A 26,964-nucleotide genomic window follows, 5' to 3' on the forward strand; every position below is an offset into this window, starting at 1 on the left:
TTTCTCTCACTGATTGAGCTTTAATTTCTTTTTTGTACTTGTTGAATGGGCGGCTGTAGCTCAGGAGGTAGAGTAGGTCATCTACTGAGCCGAAGGTTAGTAGATGCCTGCCTCCCCCAGTCTGCATCCCAAGTATCCTAAGTATCCTACTAACTCAATAACCTTCCCAAAGGAGTGTGAATGTTAGCTAGGAAGCACCGCACATAGAAGAAAGTGCTTGTGTCAATGGGTGAATGTGGCATGTTGTACAAAGCACTTTGAGTGCTCCAGGAGAGTAGACAAGTGCTATATAAGAATCAGTCTGATGTCTTTCTAGTACATTTGTGAACTGCGAAACTGAAGGCTGAATAAAATAACAACAAATCCAAATTGTACTGATTTTAAAAATCTTGGCCAATACCAATATTGTCTTTTCAACTAACAATTCAGCTGTGTTCATTTGTTTATCATGCCACAGTTGAACAAGCACACGATCACTCATACAAATATGTGGAACTGGATCCATATGCAAGGATGGAAAAAAAAACAAAAACTCAAAGGATTTTAACTCACTTTTGAACAACAAGCATTTTCCTGGATACATTCAGTGACAATAGGAAAAGCATAGAAAAAAATCTAAAACCACGGAACACTGGAAACCGTCACAAATTTGTTTTCTCTATCATTTCTCTATCATGTACTGTCACGTTTCTGTTTAAATACTCTCCAAATTCTGTACAGTAAAAAGAAAACAAAGAGATATAAAACAAATCGCCTCATCAGTCCCGTCAGCAGTTTTTAAAATGGTAAATGGCCTGCATTTGTATAGCGCTTTTCTAGTCCCTAAGGACCCCAAAGCACTTCACACTACATTCAGTCATTCACCCATTCACGCCACAGCTGCCCTGGGGCCCACTGACAGAGGCGAGGCTGCCGGACACAGGCGCCACCGGGCCCTCTGACCACCACCAGTAGCCAAACACGGGGTTAGTATCTTGCCCAAGGATATTTGGCAGGAGGCAGCCTGGGATCGAACCACCGACCTTCTGATTAGTGGCTGACCTGCTCTGCCACCTGAGCTACACCTGAGCTACCCATTAGTTAACACTAACAGGGATTTTTCTGATGGTGCTCCTTGAATTATATATGACACATTTCAGTCCAGGTCACTCTCTCACCATCATAAATAACACATGAGCAAGTGTTAATGTTTCCGTTTAACTCGAGTCAGAGGGGAGAATGTGTCATTGATCGAACTTTTGATCCCAATTTCCATGGAAGCATTTCCACAGCAGGAATCAGACCTTTAACCCATCTTATCATACATCATCTTTTCCCTCACAGTACCACTAAATAAGACAGGCGCCCACATTTCAACATTCCACAAACACTCAAAGGGAGAGTCGAACTTGAGCTATGGAGCAACATGTGAAGCCCATTACCAGAGACATACTATAAATATTGAATATTGGCTTTTATAAACATCCAATAATTTATAGAGATTTATTTTCAAGTGATTAAAATCAAGCTGGACTTAATTATTCAGTCATTATTCCTGATTGGATGACTGCAATGAAACAATTAAGTGATCTAACTTGAATCACTCAGATCTCTCCAATGTAGAGGTCAGAGCATTCCTCGTTGCACTGTACAGCATCACTATGATCATCATCACTGTGTTTGGGAGTTTTGCCTTTGGGATGAACCAGTTTTTCTCTGAGTGTTCGGCTGGACGGCTCCTTGGACCCTATTGAGATTAAAGAAATCTACGTCTGCCTGTGGAAAATCACCTCAGTAACACAAAACATGATCAGGCATCAGTAAAAGCTATCAGTTATCAGTCAGTCTTATATGACTGATGAAATAAGAGCACAAGCACATCACACAGCAGTCTTTTTTTAAACTGTGAGACATTATATGTAGTTGTGAAGCATATAGTGACTGATCTAAAGGGCTGCACACTTTGGTAGTGGTTTTGTTGTTGAGGCTGCCCTCTTTGTGACTGACTGGGCTGGTGCATGGCTCGTTCAATGTGTGGCCGTGCCTCTGCAGAATGGCCAGATTATATACTGCAACTTGAGAATCTTGAGAACTGCTCAGTCGGAGGGTTAAGGTTTGACCGTAAAGCTTGGTTGTAGGGTTAAAGTTAGAATTAGGTTTAGGTTAAGAGTTTAGAATTTAGCTGTGATGATCAAACGAAGGGGTAAGAGGCTTGTGTGCACAACATAACGTTAACAAATGTCCTCACAAAGAGAGCTAAACAACTATGCTTGTGGTGTCTGTGGGCCTCCCCTCTACACACAGAGCAGAGCAGGCAGCAGCCACTCTAGGGGAAACACTGGGAACAGAAAATAACTTTTAGCCAAAATATGAGAATCTCTTATTCAAAACTCTGCATTGCACCCACTTAAGTCCTCAGCAATACATCTGTCAAGTCTGAAGTGGATAGGACGGAGAGTGGAGAGATGGGTGGAGAAAGGATCCTAGAAAATCCCAGAAAACAAGAAAGAGTTTAAAACAAACTCATATTGTTCTCCAAAAACATTAGATCATTTCCATTTCCAATCCATCGTATAAATAAATAAACTAACATGCTAATTTCTTCGCTAACGCCCCAAATTAAATTGAACGTCCAGTTTGGAAAGTCCAGGGCCAAGCAGGGACAACATCTATGTCACTGCTGTGACATCACTTTTCTCCCTCAAGGGTCACTCTGTTTTCACATGGTGAATAATGCTTCTCGTGGTGAGTGAACTGCACTGGATGAATGCCCCTTTAACGGCTGCACTGTCATACTATTTTTATTTATTTATTTATATATATATATATATATATATATATATATATATATATATATATATATATATAACACAGCAGGCAAGACCTCAGGTGCAGGCTGTGTAAAGATGCCCCTGATCCAGCACATAACAGCACGGTGTAAGATGCTAGCAGGCAGGGCATACATGGAAGGCCATAACCAAGTGGCCAACAGAGTATACAGAAACATATGTTGGCTGGAAGTGCCGAGGTCAAAATGGGAGACACCCTCTAGGGTGGTTGAGAATGACCGAGCTAAGATCCTGTGGGACTTTCAGATACAGACGAACAAAATGGTGGTGGCTAACCAACCGGACATAGATGTGGTAGACAAGTGGAAGAAGATGGCCATAGTGATAGACGTAGCGATACCGAATGGCTTGAACATCAGGAAGAAGGATCACGAGAAGCTCGAGAAATACCAAGGGCTCGGAGAAGAGCTCCAGGGGCTCCAGCAGATCCCAGGAACAACATCTGAGGTCTTTGTGCAGAAGAGCGCAGTCCTAGGAACAGCTAAGATGCTACGCAGGACCCTCAAGCTTCCAGGCCTCTGGTAGAGGACCCGAGCTTGAAGGATAGACCACCTCTGAAGTGCTGGGTCGAATGCTGGGGGTGGAGAAGCAAGACACTGGGAAAGGCAGTGATTGGCTGGAAGGGGATGGCATTGCCCGGTTGAACGGTACAGAGATCGATCCATTCGCCGCAGTCAACCACACTCATCTCAACTTCGGTGAAGACTGACTCTTAATGTCAGTGAGAGCAAATCATCTGATGATAAGTAACACTTGATTACGCTGTAACATTACACTGGGACTCAGCTGGTCAGTTCTTTGCTTTCTTTCTGAAAAATAAATTTGTCGGAATGACACATGCAGTAGTTTTCTGTGCTCATCTGTTGCTTTAATTAACATGTCTCAATTTAAATTTTAACAATTTGCTAAAATAAAAGGAAGAGCTACCTTAAGCAATAAACACAGCATCCCCTACTTTATGTCCCTCAAGTTTTTCACAATTGCTAAGCAAACCTTTTGAGCAGAAGCAGAAGAGCACCACTGTAAGGCTGCTCTGTGCTACTGCACCGTGAAAGTTGTCAGACGTCAGTTGGGTAACTGAGCATCAAATGAATATAGCAGTCATCTATGAATCTAATTCACTGATCATATCCGTGTTCTTCTATAGAAAATGATCCTTGTTAGCACTAACTACTCGAGAGACGTAAAAATCTGCAGTATAAAGAGCATAAAAATATACCAGTCAAAGGCAACATTGTTATAAAGAGCACAAGAGACGAATCATTCGGTTTGTCACAGATCAAATCGGTGTTATCTGCATTTCCATCAGTGTAAAAGACTCAGCATCTGATTAGAATCAAGTATAGTAACATTTATACATTTAATAAATAATTAATACATGCATGTTCCCATGACAATGGGACTACACTGTTTGCTGTTCATTCACTGATGAGTACAGCAAGCTTCACATATATTCCCAGACCATATCATCCCTTCAAAGATGCTATAAATAAAAGACGGAATGAAAACTGGACTCATGTGGACTTTCCAAGGACAAACTGGTAACTGTACACAGCTATGCTGAAGTAAAAATGCTATTACTAAAACACACATACTGTATTATGTTAGAAGGTGGTTCCCTTCTTACCTGCTGACCTATTGGTTTTCCTCTCATGGTTTGTTTTAACACTGGTTTTGAGTTGATTTGCAGTCAGTTGTTAAGAGTGATGGGAATAACGGCGTTACAAGTAACGGCGTTACTGACGCCGTTACTTTTTTCAGTAATGAGTAATCTAACTAATTACTATTCCTATCGTTACAACGCCGTTACCGTTACTAAGAAGAAAATGTGGTGCGGTCGTGTTACTATTTTTCAACAAACAGACGGTTGAAGCTGTCTTCAGCTTAACGCAGCTTATATCAGTTGCACAGAAGTAGCTGTAAGTAATCTGGGCGCTACAGCTTTAAGCAGCTGCGCGCGCTCCCGCGGGCGGCAATCAATTTCTGCCAGTCGATCACTTTTTGGCACAACAGCTGGAGCTGGGGGGGCAAAACAATCGCATGAGTGCTTCTGTTTGGCTGAGGAACAATAAAGTAGTGGTAAGCCAATCACATGACCATTTCAAAATGACAAAGCAACAAGGTGATAGTTTTTAAATTGTGTTGATGGGCCACATAAAACCAGAGTCATGATAAACAATATATCCGAGTGTTTTTTCCTCAATAGTTTCTTCAGGTTTACTGACAGTAGTGATGGGTCGTTCGCGAACGAAATGGCTCTTAGAGCCGGTTCTTTGAAGTGAACGACGCGAGCCGACTCCTTATCGCGAGCCGTCACGTGGTTTGTTTGTTTTTTTTTTCTTTCTCTCAGCCTCTCTCTCGCACTTTTTTTCTGCTTCACTCAGCACGCGAGCCTTGTGCTTTACGCTGGGCAGAGGGGGGAGGGGCGATAGTTACACTCAGTAGCACAGGAACAGAGCAGGAGGGAGAGAAAGAAAGCCAGGGACAACAACGTCACATTAGAAAGGTATAGTAATCATCCACAACTATTTTCAGTTGCAGATGATAAAGGATTCAGAAAGTTTATTCATGCAGGTCCATATGACAGAGAATATGCATCTTCTTTTTGTTTTCATATTTTAACTTATATTTAATTGTGTTGTGGTTTGCAGTGTTTTGTGTTGTTTCACTTTAAATTTGTAAAAGGAAAAAGCTGAAAATTTAAATAGTTAAAAGTTGAAATGTGAATAGTTGATTTTTGTATTATATGATTTATTTACTACATTTTATGTGGAGTGAATAAATAAAAGTATATTTACGGTGGCCCCTACAGACAAAGCACGTACAAACTTCAAATCACGTACGAACTCTGAAGCACGTACAAGCCCTGAAGCACGTACAAACTCCAAAACATGTAAAAACACGTACAAACTCCAAAACACATAAAAACACGTACAAACTCCAAAACACGTAAAAATACGTAAAAACTCAAAACACGTACAAAAGACAACAGAAGTGCTCCAGGATGCTAGGTGCAGTGTTGAGCTTTTGTTACCTAGTGGTTACACAAGCCAGCAAGTACCAACGACCGGATTTAGTGTGTGGTAGTAACAGGTAAATGAACATTGTTTTTAAATTATTTGAATATATATGAGTGTCTGTGTATAATAATATAATTATGTCTCTAGGGGCCACCGCATATATTTATATATGCTTTTTCTACGTTAGTAATTCCTTTTGTGCATAATTTTATATTATTGTTAATAATAAATAAATTAAAGCAACAAAACAACCTGAAGAGCCGGTTCGAAGCCGAAAGAGCCAGCTCTTTTTAGTGAGTCGAACCAAAAGAGCCGGCTCTTTTTAGTGAGTCGAACCGAAAGAGCCGGTTCTCTAAAAAAGAGCCGGAAATCCCATCACTAAATGACAGCGCTAGCAAGCACTCTCTGCTTATGAGCAAAAAAATTTAAAAAACAAACAAAACAAAAAACAGCCCGTTGGTGTTGGTGGAAGAATGCACCATGTGTTAGGATGCCTGGGTCGTTGACCCAGGGTTTTTGAGTTTATTATATTATTTATCATTTCTAGTCTTTGGTTTCTTTGAGTTCTGTCTTATGGTTTATGTCTCTGTCTTCTCTAGTTGCTCTGTCTCCCTTGTCAGCTGTATCCCCTTGTCAAGTTCGCGCCTCTGTGTATCCTTAGTTGCTATATCCCCGTGTCCAGTCAGTGTCTGTCTGTCCTGGTCCCACGTCTCTGTTCCCTCTGTTGCAGTGCCTGCATGTGAGTCTGTGTCTTTAGTTCAGTCTGTGTTATGTTTCCTGTTTTACTTTGAAAGTCCGTGTCTCATGTATATGCGTCTGGTTTTGCTTCCTTTGTCTCGTTAGGCCTGATTTGCTCCAGCTGTGTTTCCCTCCTGTTACCCATTCCCTGATTGCTCCCCTGTGTATTTAAGCCCTGTGTTTCTCTGTGTCCGTGTCGTGGTCTACCCTCATTTATGCTGTGTGTTCTGTCTGCCTGCTTATGTAACTTTATTTGGATTTTTGTTACGTTTTGCCAGCAATAAAAGCTGAGTTTTAAGATACACTTTTGCCTCCGAGCATCTGCACTTTGGGTCCTCCTTACCACCACTCCTGCCTGCACACAGCCCTAACCTGACACCATGTCGACCAATCAAAAATGATATGGCAACATGACATTTGGATGTTTAGGAAGAGGGGGAAGTTTTAGGAGTGACAGCGAGAGAGAGAGAAAGAAAGAAAGACAGCAGAAAAAGAGAGAGAGAGAGAGTTTTGAGAGATTAGTGACGTTTAGCGTGTTTGTAGTTAGTGTGTTGTCTTATGTAGTGTGTAGTGTTGTGGATAGTTTTGTGTTGTGTGTCAGAACAATACGGTGACTGTTGTCTCCAGGTAGAAACAGGAGTGATACACCTGCTGCTGTCAGACCTGCAGGTATCAGGCTGTGATGTTCTCCTTTATACCGGACAGAAATTTTTAGAGTGGCACAAATAATTTGTGTGGCATCTTATTGAAAAAGGGGTGAAAGGTAAATGGCTGCAAAAAACTTTTGCAAAACTTGTGCATATGATTTTAAAATTGACCATTTATATTTGCATTTAAAGTTATGAAATATGATTCATTAAATATGTTTGTGGTTGTAACAGCAAAAAATATAACTTTTTCAAATCGGATTTTATGTTTTTTGTCTGACTTTAGATCACAGTGTGTCAAAATGAAAACATAACTGTACATAACATAACCAGAGGGTTAAACTTTTTTTTTTGAAGTAACGCAATAGTTATTTTTCAAGTAATTAATTACTTTTAGAATATTGTAACTCAGTTACTAACTTAGTTACTTTTTTGAAGAAGTAACTAGTAACTATAATTAACTACTTTTTCAAGGTAACTTGCCCAGCACTGGTTGTTAAGCTGTAATCAGCTTCTCTGATTACTTGATTGGAGTGCTCTGGGATCTGTATCAGCCAATAGCAGGGACCGAACACTGAAGTTTACATAAAATAAACTAAGCCAAAACAATTAAATGCCTAACCAGCCTATTCCAGGGATCTGTGTCAGCTGATCACTAGGACCATGCACTGAAGTTTTAGATAAAATAAACTAATCAGAAACCATTAAATGCCTAACCAATATGCAAGCTTTAAATCTGCCGTTTATCAGGCATATCAGGCATAGTAGAAACAGTGTGACAAACTGCACACAGAGTTTGTGTGTTTGCTGGTGTTTGTTGAGCTGATAGAAACGCTGAATTTGAAATTAGCTGCAACTAAATAAACATCACTGTCTTCATGCTTCCTCCTCTTCTGCTGCTGCTCGAGCTAGATTCTGACACCTGCACTCCTTCCAGCCCACTTTAACTCCTCAGTATAAACACTACAAATGAAACTGCTGAACCTAATGTAACGAGTCTGTTTTGAAAACGTATGTCGTCGAAAGTACAGATATTTGTTTCACCGCGTAGACGATATGACACGATGATAACATAAGACTGGTTTTTGAGTTAATGAATGGAATGAACACATTTTTATGGATGCGTTCATAAAAACAGTTAAACACACTTTTTGTTTTCCAAAGGTTTATGAGTTACAACGAAATTAAGGGACAGTTTACTGACTGACACATAATTATTTCAGTTAACTGGCATATGAGCAGCTTTAAAAATAAAACCAAACAAAAACAGCCAATCAGATGCATCTACAAAGTTAAGAGTCACAAAATCACAGCAGTAACAAATCAGACAATAAAACAGTCTCAATAAAAAAAATAAAAATAAAAAATAACATCCAGGAACAACTGAAAGGTTTAATGGCCAGCATGTCACATTAAAACACAATGGCAAAAATATTATTATTACTATTATTACATTATTATAATCTTTCATTAAATACTCAGTAACCCAACATTTAAGCTGTATATTATTAATAGAAAAGAAAACTTCAAGATCAGCAGTGTTCTTTCCATCTGATGTTCAGAGCTCAGAGTGAGCGTGACGACTGTCACCTGTCATGTCCTTTACCACTACATGTTCTTTCACATTAACCTCTTCCTCCTCCTCCTTAGGAGTTTGCTGCTGGGCAGAGTCAGGTTCCTGCATGTCCATAATTTTCAAGAAGTCATAGAACTCAAAAGCAGGTGGCCAGCTATCCTCATCCAGCAAACCTACAGAACAAAAATATTTAATTATAATGTGAAGTTTCATACAGAATTAAAATGTAAGATAAATCATATTATTAAAAGCATATTTGTCTTAAGATTAGAAAGTAAAACACAGGAATTTTCACAGGAATGTTGATACCTGGTGTCAGAGTGCTGTAACATCAATTTCTTTTGTGTCTTCTTTACTCATCAGTCATTTTAAATGCCAATAACAATATATCAGCAAATAGCTAATATTGGCTGATATATCAGTCGGGCTTATCTTCTCCAGTCTTCTTGAGTTTATTCTATATAGCCCAGGTTGTCCTGTTTTAGCTCCTTGGTTATTAGGTTTCCCTTGTGTCTTTGTCCTCTGTGTCCCTCTCTGTGTGTCTCTGTTTATGTGTGTGTCCTTGTGTCTTCTTTCCTTTTCTCTTCCCATGTTCTCCTCCTTATGTTTCATTTCATCCCTCCCCATGTTTCCCCAGACCGTCATGTCTCTCCTCTCGCTCTCTGTGTCTCGTCTCCATTATCTGTTCCTGCGTCCCCCTCGTTATCTCCTCCGTTATCTCCCTAATCCATCTTGTTTCCTTGTGTGTCCTTTCCTCTCAGTTCCCGTGTCATGCTATGAGTTAGTCTGTGTCTTAGTGTTTCCTGGTTTATTATGATAGTCTTGCGTTCCATGTTCAGTGTGTTTAGTTTTGCTTCTATTTATTTATTTATAAATAAATATAACTTTATTTCTATAAATAAATTAAATAACATTTTATTTATTTATAGACCATTTTTGTTCCTGAAGTTCAATTTATAATCGTCACAACTTTTTTCACTTTTATAAAATGACTTCAAATAATAATTTTAGGACTCACTCATATATGACAACCATCTCTACCTGTAAACTAAATGCGAGTCTGCAAACATAATACAGGTTTAACAGCATTTCCAAATCGATGATTAGTAAAAATGAATACATTGCAATCCAGCAGAAGAGTTTTGGTTAAAACAAGATTACAGCCAGTCAAAAATAGAACCTTAAGTCCTGCTGCATTAGTAAAAAGGTTGTTAGTCTGCAGTTTGTGTACAGAGAATCAATTAAACGTGGTGCATTTCAGTGATGGAGACCAGCATCTTATCTCGGCTCTTGCCTCTATACACTCCAGAGCTAAAAGAGGACTCCAGATAGTTCGGGTTTCATATCTGAACTACATTCAACAGTTATATTAACAGTTCTCTCACTGATAGAGAAGACTGCTGAATGTGTAGTCAGTCTTTATGGTGGGAATGTGCTGACCACAGGTATTATTTCCATTTAGAAATATGACTAGTACAAGTGATTTCTCAGATTAACTGTTGTATGTAGAAAGGCAAATGTAAATAGACAGAAGGACAGCCTCTTAATTGTAAAGGTCAGTCAACAATCACACACAATGTCTGCTTTTGTCATTGCATCCAGTCTCATTTGATGACTTTGTGCGAGATTTTTGACTAGAATCTACAAACTGCTAAAGGTAAATCTGAGGCATAGTTGAATTGTTTATTATTGATTTTGTTATTGACTGGAAATTCCATCCAGACTGAGGTGACCTAAACATTACCTTAAAGATTTCAATCTTTAAGGTAATCTTGCACATTTCTAATCTCAATTCTGCTTTTAAGAGTGACCGGTTCATTAACTGTCTGTAATAAGGCAGAATTATAGCTGTATAGCATAGCTGTCTTGGAATTTATGGGACTGTAAACTCAGCTTTAAGCTTTCTGTTCTCTCCTCCTTACCTGTTGGTGACTCAGTACCATCCTCGACCCTTTGCAGCCAGTGAAGGACTGAGGAGGCCACTATGGGGGTGTTGGGTGGGTACTGGTATATTTGGTCTCCGGAGGGCAAGTGTGTGAGGACTAGTGCAGGAAGAGGGGGCATAGAGCCTACGTATGACCCCAGGACGGACATACCAGCTGGAGTGCGTCCACTGAAACAAAAATATATAATAATTGTCAAGATAACATGGACAGCATTAACAAAAAAAGTGGGGATTCTGGATTGTTTACATGATGGAAAAATGGAGCAGCAAATAAGCAGAAACAGAAACGTACAGATGGATCCAGCAGGCCAAATATCGCTCCATCGTTTCCCCTCCCGACTCTACTACTGTTCTCATCTCCTTCACCAGCGCCCGGTTCTGCCTCCGCCCAATCTTGTCCTCCTCCTCTCCCACAAACAGAAGGAGTAGGGCTTTGCCCAGCAAGAGGAAGGATGGCAGATTTTCTACAGTCAGCTCAGGCTGGGGATAGAAATCATGAAAAGAGGACGAAGAAGTGCCAAATAACACAATGACTTCAAATATCTGCATTTTCACAAACTCACAGTCATCACACTACAAACCAGATAAAACACAGGCCAGTGAAATAAACAACATCCCAAATGAAAAAGAGAAGGTTTGACTTTAACACAATCACCACAAATCTTGAGTTTCGGCTAATTATCCAAAGTTTACGCATCACTGATTTTTGCTGCACCTGCAACATCCTGAAGAAAACCTGCTTACAAAGGTCAGCACCAAGCATGTTAGAAGCAGCTGTTTACTTCCTGTGAAGAAGACTGCAGCTGGAATTTTAAGAGGGTCTGTCAATTAAATAGTGAGATGGCTGAGCCAATATTAAGTAATAAAGATTTACTAAGCAGAGCACGAGTGCAAGGCTGCGACTGCAAAATAAACGTATCCATGAGAGTGGACGGTACTGCGAGTAATCTGCTGACAATGCACAAATCTGATTTAATGCTGACCTGTACAATCTGCAAAGTAGATATAAAACAAAGCGCCTCATCAGTCCCGTCAGCAGTTTTTAACACTAGCGGGGATTTTTCTGATGGTGCAATTCTCCTTGAATTATATATGACACATTTCAGTCCAGGTCACCCTCTCACCATCATAAATAACACAGAAGCAAGTGTTAATGTCTCCATTTAACTCGATTTATCGAGTCATATTCTGTGATTGATTGGTGTGAGGTCATCAGCACAGCCAGAGGGGAGAATGTGTCATTGACTGGACTTTTGAGCCCAAGCTCCATGGAAGCATTTCCACAGCAGGAATCAGACCCTTAACCCATCTTATCATCCATCAAGGATTACCGAAGCATTACTCTGACCTGGCATGACCTCTGTATTTGGAAAGCCGTAACTAAACCACATGTGAAGCCCAATACCTGAGACTATGATACTATGAACACGCCATAGTGGCTTTTATAAACATCCAAGAATTTATAGCAGTGTATTTTCAAGTGGGATTACGGAGGTCCTCAAAGGCTTTATCAGGCGACACCCTCCAGCTCGCACTGGAACGGTTCGCAGCCAAGTGTGAAGCGGTGGGAATAAGAATCAGCACCTCAAAATCTGAAGCCAAGAAAAGGATGGAGTGCTCACTCTGGGTCAGGGACGAGTTCCTGCCTCTGGGGTGCCTTTGGGGTGGCTGTAGCTCAGGAGGTAGAGCAGGTCACCTACTGATCGGAAGGTTGGTGGTTCGATCCTTGGCTCCTCCAGTCTGCATGTCAAGTATCCTTGGGCAAGATACTAACCCCAAGTTGCTCTCCGATGCATCCATCGGAGTATGAATGTGTGTGAATGTAGTTAGATAGCACTAAGTGTAGATAAAGTGCTTGTGAGAATGGGTGTGATTGGGTGAATGTGGCGTGTTGTATAGAGCGCTTTGAGTACTCCGAGAGAGTAGAAAAGCGCTATATAAGAATCAGTCCATTTACCATTTACCATTCAAGTGGAGGAGTTTAAGCATCTCGGGTACTTGTTCACGAGTGACGGGAGAAGGGAGCGGGAGATCGACAGACGGATTAGTGCGGCTGCAGTGATGCGGACACTGTACTGGTCCGTCGTGGTGAAGAGAGAGCTGAGTGTAAAAGCAAAGCTCTCAGTTTACTGGTCGATCGACGTCCCTACCCTCACCTATGGCCACGAGCTGTGGGTAGTGATCGAAAGAACGAGATCGTGGATAGAAGCAGTGGAAATGAGCTTCCTCCGAAGGGTGGCTGGCTTCTCCTTTAGAGATAGGTGAGAAGTTCAGCCATCCAGAAGGGCCCCAGAGTAGAGCCGCTGCTCCTCCATGAGCAACATGAGCGCTTCCTGGGTGAGGTGTTTTGGGCATCTCCCATTGGGACGAGGCCCCGGGGCAGACCCAGGACACACTGGAGAGATTATATCTCTCGGAAGGCCTGGGAACGCCTTGGTGTTCCCAGGCCAAGATGGAAGAGGTGGCCGTGGAGAGGGAGGTCTGGGCTTCTCTGCTTAAGTTGCTGCCCCCACGACCCGGCCCCAGATAAGAGGAAGAAGACGGATGGATTATAGTGATTAAAATCAAGCTGGACTTAGTTATTCACTCACTATTCCTGACTGGATGATTGCATTGAAACAAGTCATCCAACTTGAATTTGTGACTAGTTTTGCAAAAAATGATAAAGACAAGTGTACACACACACACTATGGTTTACCATTGGGTGGAGCAGCGCAGTGTTAATGTGTGTGAGCAGCTCTTCAGCAGACGAGGAGACAGGCAGTGTGAAAGGATGAGTGTGTGTCCTCCAAGATGGAAACACTAACACTGCGGGAAGGTCTACAGTGTGGTCTGCAGCCCTGCATAGTCACCATGCACGCACGCACACACACACACACAATATAAGTAAAACTAATAAACAATATTTTAAATGGTTAAAGTTCAAATATTAAACATTGGAAACACAGCTAAGTTTTTAATGACAGGTATGTCTAAACCTTTACAAAATGTAACTACAACATTGATTAAAGTGTCTTTCCAAAACCAGGTTGGATTATAGTAGGTACGTGTAGGATTTCCACCCCTCAAAAACAAACTGCTTAACCGTCCATCTCCTAAAGCCTTTAAAAGCAATTGGAAATCCTACATTTCAAAGTTAAGAAAAACAGACAACTCATAGAACTATATTTTGTGCTTTTCAAACTTCAGCTACAGTGTGTTTTTCAAAACGTCCAGTAATTTAGGACTTTAAACTCGAAGAAGCAGTTTGCCAATTTGCCTAAACCTTGAAATGGTAGAGCTCGTACCATTTCTCTGCCAGTTCATCTGTCAGCAGTCCAGTCAGTGCTTCTCCTCTCAGGGACTTTGCTGCTTCGGTAAACGCTGCTAAACATGGCAATAAAGAAAAATTTGGAAAGAAAGAGTAAGTAATACGGGATACTGGAAACACACCGTCTATTTAAAATAACAAAGAGAAAAAGACTAAAATCAACAATGAGCAGACTCTGAACTCATTCGTCTGTGTTGTCCAGAACTGAATGAAAGCACAACAACGAGCTGCATTGTTAGATCAGGTGATATAGTTCCACATTACCATGAACACTCACACTGCAATTTATTTTGACCGATCGCTCAACTGTCGCAGTGGATGCACCAAGCAAGCAGCCTCAGTGATATCAATGTGAAAATCCTGGGTGACTTCCTTCTGGAAGATTATCTTGTTAATAATTTTACCTCCTCATTACGTACGACTCTCAATACTGTAGCTCCTATGAAAAAGAGAGCTTCCCTTCATTGGCTTCCTGTTAAATCCAGAATTGAATTCAAAATCCTGCTCCTCACATACAAGGTCTTAAATAATCAGGCCCCATCTTATCTTAATGACCTTGTAGTACCATATGATCCTATTAGAGCACTTCGCTCTCGCTCTGCAGGCCTACTTGTTGTTCCTAGAGTATTTAAAAGTAGAATGGGAGGCAGAGCCTTCAGTTTTCAGGCCCCTCTTCTGTGGAACCAGCTTCCAGTTTGGATTCGGGAGACAGACACTATCTCTACTTTTAAGATTAGGCTTAAAACTTTCCTTTTTGCTAAAGCATATAGTTAGGGCTGGACCAGGTGACCCTGAATCCTCCCTTAGTTATGCTGCAATAGATGTAGGCTGCCGGGGGATTCCCATGATGCATTGAGTTTTTCCTTTCCAGTCACCTTTCTCACTCACTATGTGTTAACAGACCTCTCTGTATTGAATCATATCTGTTATTAATCTCTGTCTCTCTTCCACAGCATGTCTTTATCCTGTCTTCCTTCTCTTGCCCCAACCAGTCATAGCAGATGGCCGCCCCTCCCTGAGCCTGGTTCTGTTGGAGGTTTCTTCCTGTTGAAAGGGAGTTTTTCCTTCCCACTGTGGCCAAAGTTGGGTTTTTCTCTGTATCTATTATTGTAGGATCTACCTTACAATATAAAGCACCTTGAGATGACTGTTGTTGTGATTTGGTGCTATATAAATAAAACTGAAATTGAATTTATTGTGACAAAGCAGACAGACAAACGCCTTCGATGCTTGTTTCCTACGGGGGAACACGGCGGGTCTGTGTGCCGCGCTGGAATGGTAGCGCTGTGCAGGGCGGCTGCTGTGTTCGCTTCAGATTACTCCTCACCCCCCACCCAATCCTGTGGCTTGTCATGTCTTTCACAAAGTTGTGCTGTGGACATTTATGTGCTTTTTGTGCAGAGGAGTTTTTTTGTTTCCTGTTCTCGTGCTGTCCTACCATGGAAGCACAGCATGAGTAGAGGTCTCTTTTTTTCCTCTTGTACTTTCCCATTGTTGTGTACATTTCTGTGTTTTTCTGTAACGCTACCAATCTCCGACTTGTATCCCCATGTAATGTCTGTGTTGTGTGTGTAAGGTCAGGGGGGGGGTGTCCCATTTCACTGCAGGGCAACCTGCATGTGGCGAATAAAGCTTTGATTGATTGATTGATTGATTGAGACAACTACTTTCCCATTTGGTTGTTTACCACTCCCATTCATATAGTGATCATGTGTAGTGATCTGCCCCTTATTTATCACCCCCACTTTCCAAACACCAAGATAGCAATAGTAAAAACACTCATCTCATTGCTTTAAAACAGGAGTTCACAAACCAACAGAGGTCACAGTAGCTAAATGTATCTTTTATATATTAGCCAGAGTGAGTATTAGCTGATTACACCTACTCTGTTACTGTAAACACAATGCTAACATTGAGATAGCTATGAATGTGAATGAGTACAGACAACAGTGTTAATTCACAGCTACAAAACACCTCCAAGTATTTCTCCTCCACTCCCTTAAAAGTTCTTGTTTTGATTGCAGCTACTGGGAGATCTTCCTAAGCAGTATAACCATAACTAATAGAAGTTTAGCATTTGCACTTTGGCTTCCCTTGCAACAACAATGCACAATAACAACATCTTACCTGTTTGTGTCTGGGCCTCAAACAATCCCACAACTCTGTCAAGCTGGTACCCTGCTAGCTCAGGATGAGGCACTTCCAGAAGGAATGATTGCGCTTCCTCTAGAGTGGACAGACGAACAGGAGAAGCTACACGGCTTCTGGTTAAAAAAATCAAGTCCACACAAACACACGTGTACATGTAAGTAGACTGACATTAAAAAGACAGCGCTACAAAACTAAAAACACCTCTATTTCTATTTCAGGTTAAAGGGAAAGGATTGTACAAGTACACTAACTGCTATTTCAATAACTTAATCAATCCTTGATTTGGACCCGATTGAGGTTAAAGGCTTATATATGACTTCAAAGTTATATTCATGTTTTCTCACATCATGATGAAGCGATGTAGTGACTCACTACCCAGCATTCCTCTGAAGTGGTGGGCCGGATGCTGGGGGTGAAGAAACAAGACACTGGGAAAGGCAGTGATTGGCTGGAAGGGGACAGCACTGCCTGGCTGAGCGGCGCAGAGGTCGGTCCATTCGCTGCAGTCGACCACACTCATCTGAACTTCGTTGACCTCTGAGTCTTAAGGTCAGTGAGAGCAAATCATGTGTTGATGAGTGAATTTTCTATTCATTGTTGCTATTAATCAAGTTTTGAAATAAGTGCAAATGAGGTCTGAATATTACATCTGCCTAGATAACAACCCTTTGTGGTTAAGGCAGAAGGGTAATTCATTCAGTACATGGATTTAGACGACTGTATGTTGGTTCACAAGGGGGTTTCATCTTCTGTGAATTTAGACAAACTGTAAAGCACAATAATAGGAGTCATAACTGACGTGTTACTGCCATCCAAACACTCTTCTGTTCAAATACAGATCTCTGTTTTGACGTCTGCTAAAATAAACAGTGGAAACATAGCCCCCCCCCCCCCCCCCCCCCCCCAAAAAAAAACCCTGCTTGTTTACCTGCAAGTCTCTCTGCAACTTCAATGAAAGAGCTGAGAAAAGCCATTGAAACAGCATCCCCTGGTGGGAGAAAACAGAAACTGCAATTCACTTGCATTTCATGTTCAAGAGGAAAACGGTTTTTTTTTTACATAAAGTATGCCTGGTTCATATAAGAGACATTATATGAAAGAGATGAATTCCAAAACAGTAAATATGGTGGTAGAAGTATAACTTCCAGGGGAGGGAAAAGGCTTCATAAAGACTGTTAGAAGTAAATGAGCAACATTTTTTAGAGTTTTAAATCAGATTTGTCTGATGATTCTATACATGTAGTTTCTCTTTCCTGGTAAATACTGAATTTGTTGTATTAACTGCCTAAAGTGCCAAGACGCCTCTAAAGCAGTGACTCTGTCTTACATTTGAGGTAGAAGAGCACCACTGTGAGGCCACTCTGTGCTACTGCAGTGTGAAAGTTGTCTGACGTCAGTTGGGTAACTGAATCCATGTCCGATAAGGTGCCTCTGTTTTCAAAAACTGCCGCTGCGATTTCATCGTCCAGCTTGCCTGGAGACAGATGCAAACACAAAAAAGTTGAACTCTTGTTCTCATTCTTCCTTTTCTTCACGCTTCTTTCACTCTTGAGTCCCTTTACCAAAATGTGAATCTTCCTCATTGTCATCCACACCTTCGTTGTCTTCTTCATCATCCACCTCCTCCTCCTCTTCATCTTTTTCTTGATCTGCGAACAGCACCAACACCTCATCGAGGCTGTTTAAGGTCAAATACTTTACTTCTAAACTCTGGAGGTGCACACACACAAACAAAAACGTGGGTAAGAATAACAAGTACTCTCATTCTGTGTATTATCTTGTGCCATGTTAGTGTCACACCTTCTCAGGCAGCCTGTAAGCAGCATTGTACTCATCAGGGGTTTTCACTGCAGGGCTCTGCCTGGAAACACACAAACCCATAAAAGAAATGATCTTAATGTCTTCATATCCATGCTCGTACACGTAGCTGAAGCTGTTGCACACCTGTGTACAAGCAGCAGCAGGGCGAGGCCTCGCAGCCTCCAGGCCAGCGTGGTGGCCGTATCGAGGTCCAGGTGCTCAGTTGCGGGATGAGAGAAGAGGAAGACCTGGGGAGTCTGCTGGTAGGGGAACTGGGGGGGCTGGACTGAGGAGGGGTCGTCGTACACCTCGGTCTGGTAAGGAGGAGACACAAAGTGTTAAGAGATTCTACTCATGGTGGTAGGGTGGCTCTTTTGTGCACAACATGCTCATGGTTACTTTTTTTTTGGTATATTTGGTAAGTTGTACGTTGCTTTTTTCTAAAGGTCTACTTACAAAACACAGCTGCAATGACAGCACAATAACCACATGATCTAATATGCTGTGTTCCTGTTAAAAGGGTGTTTTTTCTCCCCGCTGACGCCAAGTGCTTGCTCATAGGTGGTGATCTGATCGTTGGGGTTTTCTCAGTATTACTGGAGGATCTTTAGCTTACAATATAAAGCATTTGTTATGACTTGACACTATAAAACTAAATAAAACTAAATTGACTTGACTTGTGAACTGTGAAGAAGCTTGCGTAGTGAGTCTTATATTGTTATTAAAGCTGCTTTTACAGGAAGCATCGAGTAAGTCCAACTTTTATTCACACCTCAGAAACGTTAGCCTACAGGTAACTGAAAGAAACGTCACGATATGTGACTACTATAAACAAAAAGAACAGGAGGCTGTGTTCTCCTCTTTCTTATGTTCGCTAGCCCCATCAGCAACATCTCCACTTAGAGACACATCAGTAGTTTTGTCTCTTGCATTATTTCATACACTCTTGTTGCTTCTTAATGACTGAACTCCTGAATTTCTTTTTGATCCTGCTCTTTTGTTTTGGACCGCTGAGTTTAACAGGTTAAGAAGCTAAAATAAGGTTTAATTGTCAGTGTCATGAAGGTTGGTCTATTTTACCCTTGCTAAATCACTGTGGTAACTTATGCTGAAGTCCAGCTTCTCACAGAATCTTTCACAATATATTTTAGAGCAGGGATGCCTACTGTGAGGCCCGGGGGCTAGAAATGACCTGCCAAAGTGTCCAATCCGGTCAACTGGAAAATGTACTACGGTGGGGACATCCCTGCTTTAGAGCTATAAAGATTCAGTGCTGAAGAAATACACTTTATACATGAAAGTTGTTAAGCCGTACCTTACTAATCCCACTGATTGAAGCCCAGCCAAAGAGTTACAGCAGCTGGAATTGCACCTAACAGAGATCAGATTAGAAAAGTGATCAGTTACATCTGTTGGCCACTTCTTGCCATTAATCTTCATTTATTAAAATAAATTTCACTTTGACCTGGCAACAAAATAAAGAGTTCTCAATTTTTCCTCTATGAGCTTGTGGGAGAGTGAACACGCTGACTAAATATTTAAATGTATCTGAGGTGTCAGAGCGCTGATGTGCAGCTGTCACATTAGTAACAAACAGCAGGAATGAGAGGGCACTGAGAAATAAAACACTTATACAACTCAAGACAGTATTCTGGGTTTTTTTGGCGTGTTTGTGAAGATCAGAAATTGAGAAGATTAACAACCAACTGCAGCACTGCTGTCTGGTCTTATTTGCATAGATCTGTATCACCAAATGAGCACAGACACTGAGCCTAAAGCAGAAAGAACACTGATAACAACCCTTATCTCTGACTGGGGTTTTGTCAAGTCAGCTAACGCAAAGAAAACTGAACCATGAACTTCACTCTGTTTGCACAACGCCAACAGCTCGATGACATTTTATACGCCAAATAACCTGATGAATTTTGCATGAATTTACAAAGTAATCCTGTACCAGCTTACAACTAGTGGAGCCTCCATGAGCTGCAGGAAGGAGTGGAGGCTTAAGGTGGATAGGGGTTTCCTCATGCGGGTCAAAGGGCAGCGCTCAGAGGTCATTGGGGTCATGAACCCACTGTGAACTCTGCAGTGAAGGAACCACACTCGAGACGAAGGAGACGATTCGTTTACACTGAAAGACACACAGAGACAACTTCCTGAAAACACAGACTAACATCAAACACATTCATACTGTCGGGTCTTTAGTTTAGAACATGAGAAATTACATGAATCCTTTTCTTTGTATCCACACTTGTGTGTTTGTCTATGCATTTCCAGCAGGATGTCAGACTTTTATCACCTGAAAAATTCTACTCACAATACCCGATAATGACAAAGTGAAAAACATTTGATTTATATTTTTGCAAATGCATTGAAAATTAAAAGCAAAACTAAATGTACACAATTTTTCACAGCCTTTGCTCAATACTTTGCTGAAGCACCTTTGGCAAAATTACAGCCTCAAGTATTTTTGAGTATGATGCAACAAGAAACACTTTTTGGGGGGAGTTTCTCCTCTCAGGCAGGATGGGGAGCATTGGTGCACAGCCATCGGGTTAATCGGGTTAAGTCTGAGCTCTGGCCGCCCCCTCGAAGGTATTCACAGAGAGGTCCCGAAGCCACTTCTTTGTTATCTTGGCTGTGTGTTTAGGTTGTTGTCCTGTTGGATGATAACTCAGCAGGTTATCATTAAGGATGTCTCTGTACATAGCTGGTCCCCCAGTTCTTGCTCCAAAAAACCATTCCCACAGCATGATACTGCCACCACCATGCTTCACCGTAAGGATGGTATTGGCCTGGTGATGAGTGGTGCCTGGTTTCCTTCAGACACGGCCCACAGCATTCAGGCCAAATCAAAGTTTAGTCCTTGTTTCATCAGACCAGAGAATTTTGTTTCAGGTGCCTTTTTGCAAACTACACGTAGGCTGTCATGTGTCTCTTACTGAGCAGTGGCTTACATCTCGCCACTTTACCACACGGGCCTGATTACTGGAGTGCTGCATAAGTGGTTGTCTTTCTGGAAGGTTCTCCTGGAGCTCTGTCAGAGCGACTATTGTGTTCTTTGTTACGTCCCTGACTAAGGCTACGTCCACACTAGTCCGGATAGATTTGAAAACTGTGTTTTCGTCTGAAAACGCTCCGCGTCCACACTAGTGTTTTCAGTTTCACAGAGTTCTGCGTCCACATTGAAACGGCCGAAAACGCTTACGTTCCAGTCCTGTTGCATGCGGGAAAAGCAAGACGATTCGATACATACATTTACAAGAAATTCAAGCGAACTAATGTCACTTTGTCATTATGGGGTATTGTGTGTAGAATGTTTTAGTTGAAAACTGAATTTAATCTAACTTGGAAGAAGGCTGTATCATGACAAGATGCTGAACAAGTGAAGCGCTGTGAATACTTCCCAGGTACAAGTGTTGTCATTGACGCCTGCTCTGTACACAAAGAAAGGCCAAAAACAACATACCCTAGGTGCTTCAACACGGGTCCTCCTGTTATGAGAATAAACTGATATTTGGATCCATACACGTAGGCCGTCTCCATAATCGATCTGTGCTCTTAAGAAAAAACAAACAAAGATGATACATTTAATGAATCAATGGGACAATGTGTGTCTTACAAAGTACTATCAAACCTATGAGTAGCTACTAAAAAGTTTACCATCTTTAATTTAGGGCTTGGTGATATGACCTCAAATTAACATCATGATTTTGAATTTTGATCGATGAATGATTATGCATACACATACACAGGCTGGTGACCTGTCGCAGGGCTAACACAGAGAGACGGACAACACTCGCACCTGTGGGCAATGCAGAATCACCGTCTGCTGGAGTTTTACAGTCGGCTCAGTGTTCGAATTACGCTCTGAGTCATGTGACAACACAAACGGTATGTTTTATAGTTTATATAAGTATTGACAGAAATGAAAAACAAAGAAACAAAAATAACAGACACGGGCAAGATTATGATCGTCAGTTTTGATTCCTTTTGAATTAACTGCCCAGCCTTACAGTAATTACTATCCTTCCTGTCCTTCTTCCCATACCTTGTGTTCCCAGACTGCAAACATAACCAAGCACAATGTCTTTCTTCCCTCTGGCTGCCTTTTCCATTGCGAGGAGGTCAGCATCTGTGTGGACATACTTTATCTCATCACGTAGAATGGCGCTGGAAGAGAAAAGCCGTCTTCAGTTAAATGCCAGAAGTACACGTTTGGCTCCCTTCTTTCATTTTTTCCCCCAACAAAGCTCACCAAAAGACAAAAAATAATGAGTGACTTTGGTTCTGGTTCAATCTCAGTGGATCATCTGAATGTATGTGATCCTAAAGGCTTCAAAAGTTAAAGTTTCACAAAGGTCTCTACAACACAGAGCATAAGGCTTACTTACAACAAGACTTCGGAGACTATCGAGTTGACGTCAAAGATAGTGTCCAAATCAAAACTCAAGAACTCCTTACCGCCTCTAGCAACAGAAAGACAAGGGCAGATTCAACGAGATTGCAACCATGCAGACACAAAAACCCTCATGAAGGTTATAATGTTCAGTTTTTATTCTCACTGCTGGTGAAAGTCATTGATGAAACTTTATGGACACTGAATGTTTTTTTAATGTTACAAATTCTAGTTTTAAAGGGAAGCTGTTAAGACGTTTACTGCATTACATTTCAGTTTCCATAATACTTTGTCCACTTCATTACTATATATTAGGGGAGTAGGTAAAAAGGTTGATACAGTAGCATTAATAGTGTATCTCAGTGATGATAGCCGGGATAAAACCTTTTGTGTTGACTGTTAGAAATACAATAAAGTTTTCATTAATATGAGCAGTAACCCTTCCCACATGTAGTTAGAACTTCCTCTGGACTCTGATGCAGAGCTTGTAGGGTGGATGCCAACAGGTGGCAGCAGATATTTTCATACTGAGGAGCAACAGAAATTGAAGTGGGGGAGAGACCAGTTAGATATAGTTTGGTGGAATAACTTTGCCTGTTTAACACGGCCAACACAGTCGGGATCTGATTGCTCGTGGAGTCAGGAATCGGGTTTAAGGGAAGCTACGTCTTTTCTTTCTTGCTGAGTCAGAGATCAAATTCAAACACAGAGCTATATTACACCAATTTTTACATTAAATGTGAACATCACTTCCCAGTGTGAACAAATGCCAGTGAATTAAGTTGGAAATCACAGAGAAAGAGACAATCAGCAGATTTATTATCCTTATTTACAGACTTGAATTGTTATTCTTCCATTTTGTTACTGTAGCTTAGCATGATTCACACTTTAAAATAACTGTCACTTATCGTGTTCTGGCTGCTGTAGGTCCCACTTCACCCACGCTCAGAAACAAGCTATTTTAGTTCACTTTGCCCATCCTTTAAAACATCTTTCTTCTGATTGGCTGCCCCTCCATGTTCTGGTCATTTAAGAATGAACACATACTGAGACTTTACAACCCACCTGAACAAAAAAGCAGTGTGCAGCAGCTGTTCCTCTGCGCAGTACGTGTAAACCAGCTCTTTGTTACAGTTCACCTAAAAAGCAACGACAAAAAAGTGATTCAACATCAACTTCAATGACTGATGAAGCGCAGCGCTCACAGGGGGCTACACTTACCTTACCAACTAGTACTCCATAATCCTGAAGAGCTTCAGCAGACTTCTCCAACTCCACCAGGAACAGAGAGATGGTCGGAGAGACTGGAAACAGAGGAGGCGACAAAGAGAAACGCCTTTCAGACACGGACTGCTTTCCATTAATCTGAATCCACACGTTTTAATGTATGATGAATTTTCTCTTACTCATCTTATGCTACACATTCACATGTATTAAAGATTGAATTTTTTTTTTATTAAACTGAACTTTTAAAAAACTAAACCTTAAAAAAAATGTTGTTTGACATCATTTAATGACTGAATCTCAATCTGTGAACACATTTCAACATTAAATGTGTTTGGATTACAATCAGACTGTCTGTAGCTGCTTTGAAAACATCACTCTAAATACATTTGATTCAGTTTAGAGTCTTAAAGTCATTTCAGCTTCAGCTTCACTCAAATGTACACATCATTTGCAAGATCCAGCGTGTGACCGATTACAGCACAACTAATAATTGATCATTGATCAGTGTGTAACATACAGTAAATGTTTGCAGTACTGCCCACACACAGAGTTAGAGTTGTGGGTTCTACAGAATTGATTGTGAGCTGGTTATGAATAAAAGTGATCACTGTCTCTGTCATTATATATTGATGACTCAATAACTGGGAAAGTGTTCATGTTAAGTACACAAAACAGCAAACTCCCGTAAAACTGGTATTTCCGTGTCTGTAAAAACATAACATGAGCTTTGACAGCAACTTTATTACCTTGCAATTGAATCAAAGCGTCAGTCACCTGGTTCAGGAGGGGAGGAGTCGGAGAGAAACTGTCTCTGTGAACTAAGCCTGCCAGCAGGTCTAGTTCACAGAGTCTGTTACCCTGGCAACTGACTCAGAATTTTATTTAATCGTCTTTCTGGAACAGAAAGCGAGAGTTTCCCTTATTTATGGTGAAAGCAAACCCAGAGATGTTAGCTAATCCTGCTTCCTGGAATAGGGCCCTAGCAGACAGAATGTCACTCACTATTTATGCACAGCCAGAAACAACACATTGATGTTCTGATAGTCATTTTGGTCTTTCTAACCCTCCAGCATCATCTAGAATCTCTGAAAAGCTCTTCTTCATCTCTTCATGTAGAAGAGATGGCTCTCCTGCACAAATGCTGCACAGCTCCTTATTTCAGTAAACTGACGTCACGTCAGCATGGCTGCTAATTTCATTAGCATGTTGAACTCATCAAAATACACTTGTTCAGCACGCTTGCATGTTTCACATCACAAGCCTGATAATGAGGAGTGTGGGACCTATGACAAATGTACAACAGCACAGCTGAGATAGCACGAGCAGTGAGCTGCCTACCTTGATGCTCAAAATAGATGAACATCATCTTCCCAGAATGCAATTTCTCATAAAAGTCCACAGCTGTGTATTCAATCAGGTCTGAAGTGTTGGCCTTGTCTGTGCACCGTCCCGACCTCATCCACAGCAGGAAGACAGCAACACACATCCACATCATGGCTGAGGTGTGTTCTTTGGAAGAAACAATACTATTAAAGGAGCACAGTTTTATCTATCTATCTATCTATCTATACACACACACACACACATATATATATATGTGTGTGTGTGTGAGTGTGTATGTGTATATATATATATATAAGCTGCTTCATTGTTCTAATATATATTTAATTATAGAGTTTGTAGAGTTAATACTCTCAGCTTCTGAAATGTCTAAACTGCGCAGGGGAGCTGTCATATTTGAGTCCTAAACAAGAAACGGGGACGATTTAAGATGGGCTTATGCTGGGCTCACACTGTGCGCTTTTTGGCCCATTTTGAGCCGATTTTTGAGTCGTGCGACCTATTTGGTGATCGGCCCGATTTTGGCCTTCATCGTGCGTCGTGCATCGTGTAGTATACGTGGGATAACGAAAAGCGATTAACACCTCACGACCAGCTCCCGATCATCAATCGCTTGGTCGTGAGGGTGTCACCGAAGCTTCTCACACTGCGCACGCGCAAACACATAAATGTCAGCGAAAAAGACGGCGCATCACGGCAGTGCAGCGTGTGATCTGGACACAAGCGATGGAGGCACTTGTAGAACTTTGGAAAGCTCATCCGAGCCTTTTCGATGTGGCCTCACAAAATTATCACGACCACAACAACCGTGAAAATAGTTGGATAGACATTGCTGCTCAATCAGCTGCCTGATCAGTGTTTTTCATTAGCAATTTAGCAAAGTTGATGGTGGTGGTGTGCGTGTCTGTGTGAGTGAAAGACAGAGAGGGAGAGCGAGCGACAGATTTTCTGTCATAACCTTCATTTTTATGGACGCACAGTGTGAGCACTCAGGTCGCATCAGAGCATAGGGCCGTATAGTGTGAGACCCTGCATCGTGACCTACGAACTTCTAACTTCTGCGAGTCAATCGTACAGTTTGAGCAGGAGCCGAATCGCGCGACTGAAAAAAATCGCACAGTGTATGCCGAGCTTAAGGCTCGTTATTGTTTTATGTGACCCATACCATCTGCTATATGGTTATTATTTCTTGTTCGGCTCAGTCAAATGAACAGCAGCACGCAAGAAGTGACAAAAATAAGCATGCTATCTGTTACCTGAAGAAGCAGACTGCAGGAAAACCTTCAGGCTCAACTTGTTTCTTTACAAGAGGTAAAAACCACAGCTAAAGCATTGATGGAAGGAGAAACATTACAACGATAATTATGAGCAAAAAACTATCTTACAGATATAAAAAGTCCAAAAACACCGCTTTAAGATTTTCTTAAAAGCTAATTCTTTAGCTAGGCTTGTTAGCTGCCTATTGATGGATATTCGTGCTAAGGGCTTTAAATAGCTAACAATTAGCTGATATTAGTTTTAAATTTAGAATATGCATGTCGCTATATGTCCGCGGGGAATGTAGGCCCAAACCAGAACTGTTTCCAAGGTTATTTTTCGCCTTGATACACAATGAAATCTAAGAAAATAGTTCAAGATGTGACTCTCCAATCTTAGCAAAACGCTGTCAAATGCTCCGCGTTACGACGGCACTTCCGGGAAGCGTTTCAAAATAAATCCACAATAATATATTTTTGAAATTTATTTATACGTGCAAGCAAACATGAAAATATAGTATATAAGCCAATAACAAGGACTGTACAGTTATAAAGAGCTTGAACGTCAATATCATGTATTACCAGCTATATTCTTCATCACAGCCTCTATTTCTTGTAATTTTTTAAGCAGTCTCTCAGGAATGGTTCCCCATGCTTCTCGAATGACATTTTAAGCTCTTTCTTGGGATCTTGGCTGTCTTTTGTTCTGCTTTCTGTCAACATTAT

General features: G+C 41.2%; 1 protein-coding gene across 2 annotated transcripts; it reads right to left on the reverse strand.

The window, feature by feature from the left end:
- Positions 1–8,397: 8,397 nt before the first annotated feature.
- On the reverse strand, positions 8,398–26,657 carry txndc16 (thioredoxin domain containing 16). 2 transcript variants are annotated; one of them, XM_087836514.1, is made up of 20 exons: positions 26,239–26,657; positions 24,980–25,150; positions 23,636–23,718; positions 23,480–23,553; positions 22,410–22,484; positions 22,067–22,188; positions 21,485–21,575; positions 19,978–20,146; positions 18,160–18,329; positions 18,016–18,076; positions 17,811–17,925; positions 17,543–17,689; positions 17,144–17,203; positions 16,560–16,758; positions 16,192–16,328; positions 14,042–14,120; positions 13,453–13,594; positions 11,047–11,234; positions 10,732–10,922; positions 8,398–8,982 (listed from the first exon to the last, which is right to left on the reverse strand). In XM_087836514.1, the coding sequence occupies exons 2-20, from the start codon at positions 25,134–25,136 to the stop codon at positions 8,792–8,794; spliced, it is 2,451 nt and encodes an 816-aa protein (XP_087692640.1). In that variant the 5' UTR covers positions 25,137–25,150; positions 26,239–26,657; the 3' UTR covers positions 8,398–8,791. The 2 variants fall into 2 exon arrangements, with proteins under 2 accessions (XP_087692640.1, XP_087692639.1); XM_087836513.1 differs by having other exon boundaries at positions 17,778–17,925.
- Between the last annotated feature and the right edge of the window lie 307 nt (positions 26,658–26,964).

Source organism: Neolamprologus brichardi, chromosome 23, assembly GCF_056152115.1.
Source record: "Neolamprologus brichardi isolate AB-2024 chromosome 23, ASM5615211v1, whole genome shotgun sequence".
Classification (NCBI taxonomy): domain Eukaryota; kingdom Metazoa; phylum Chordata; class Actinopteri; order Cichliformes; family Cichlidae; genus Neolamprologus; species Neolamprologus brichardi.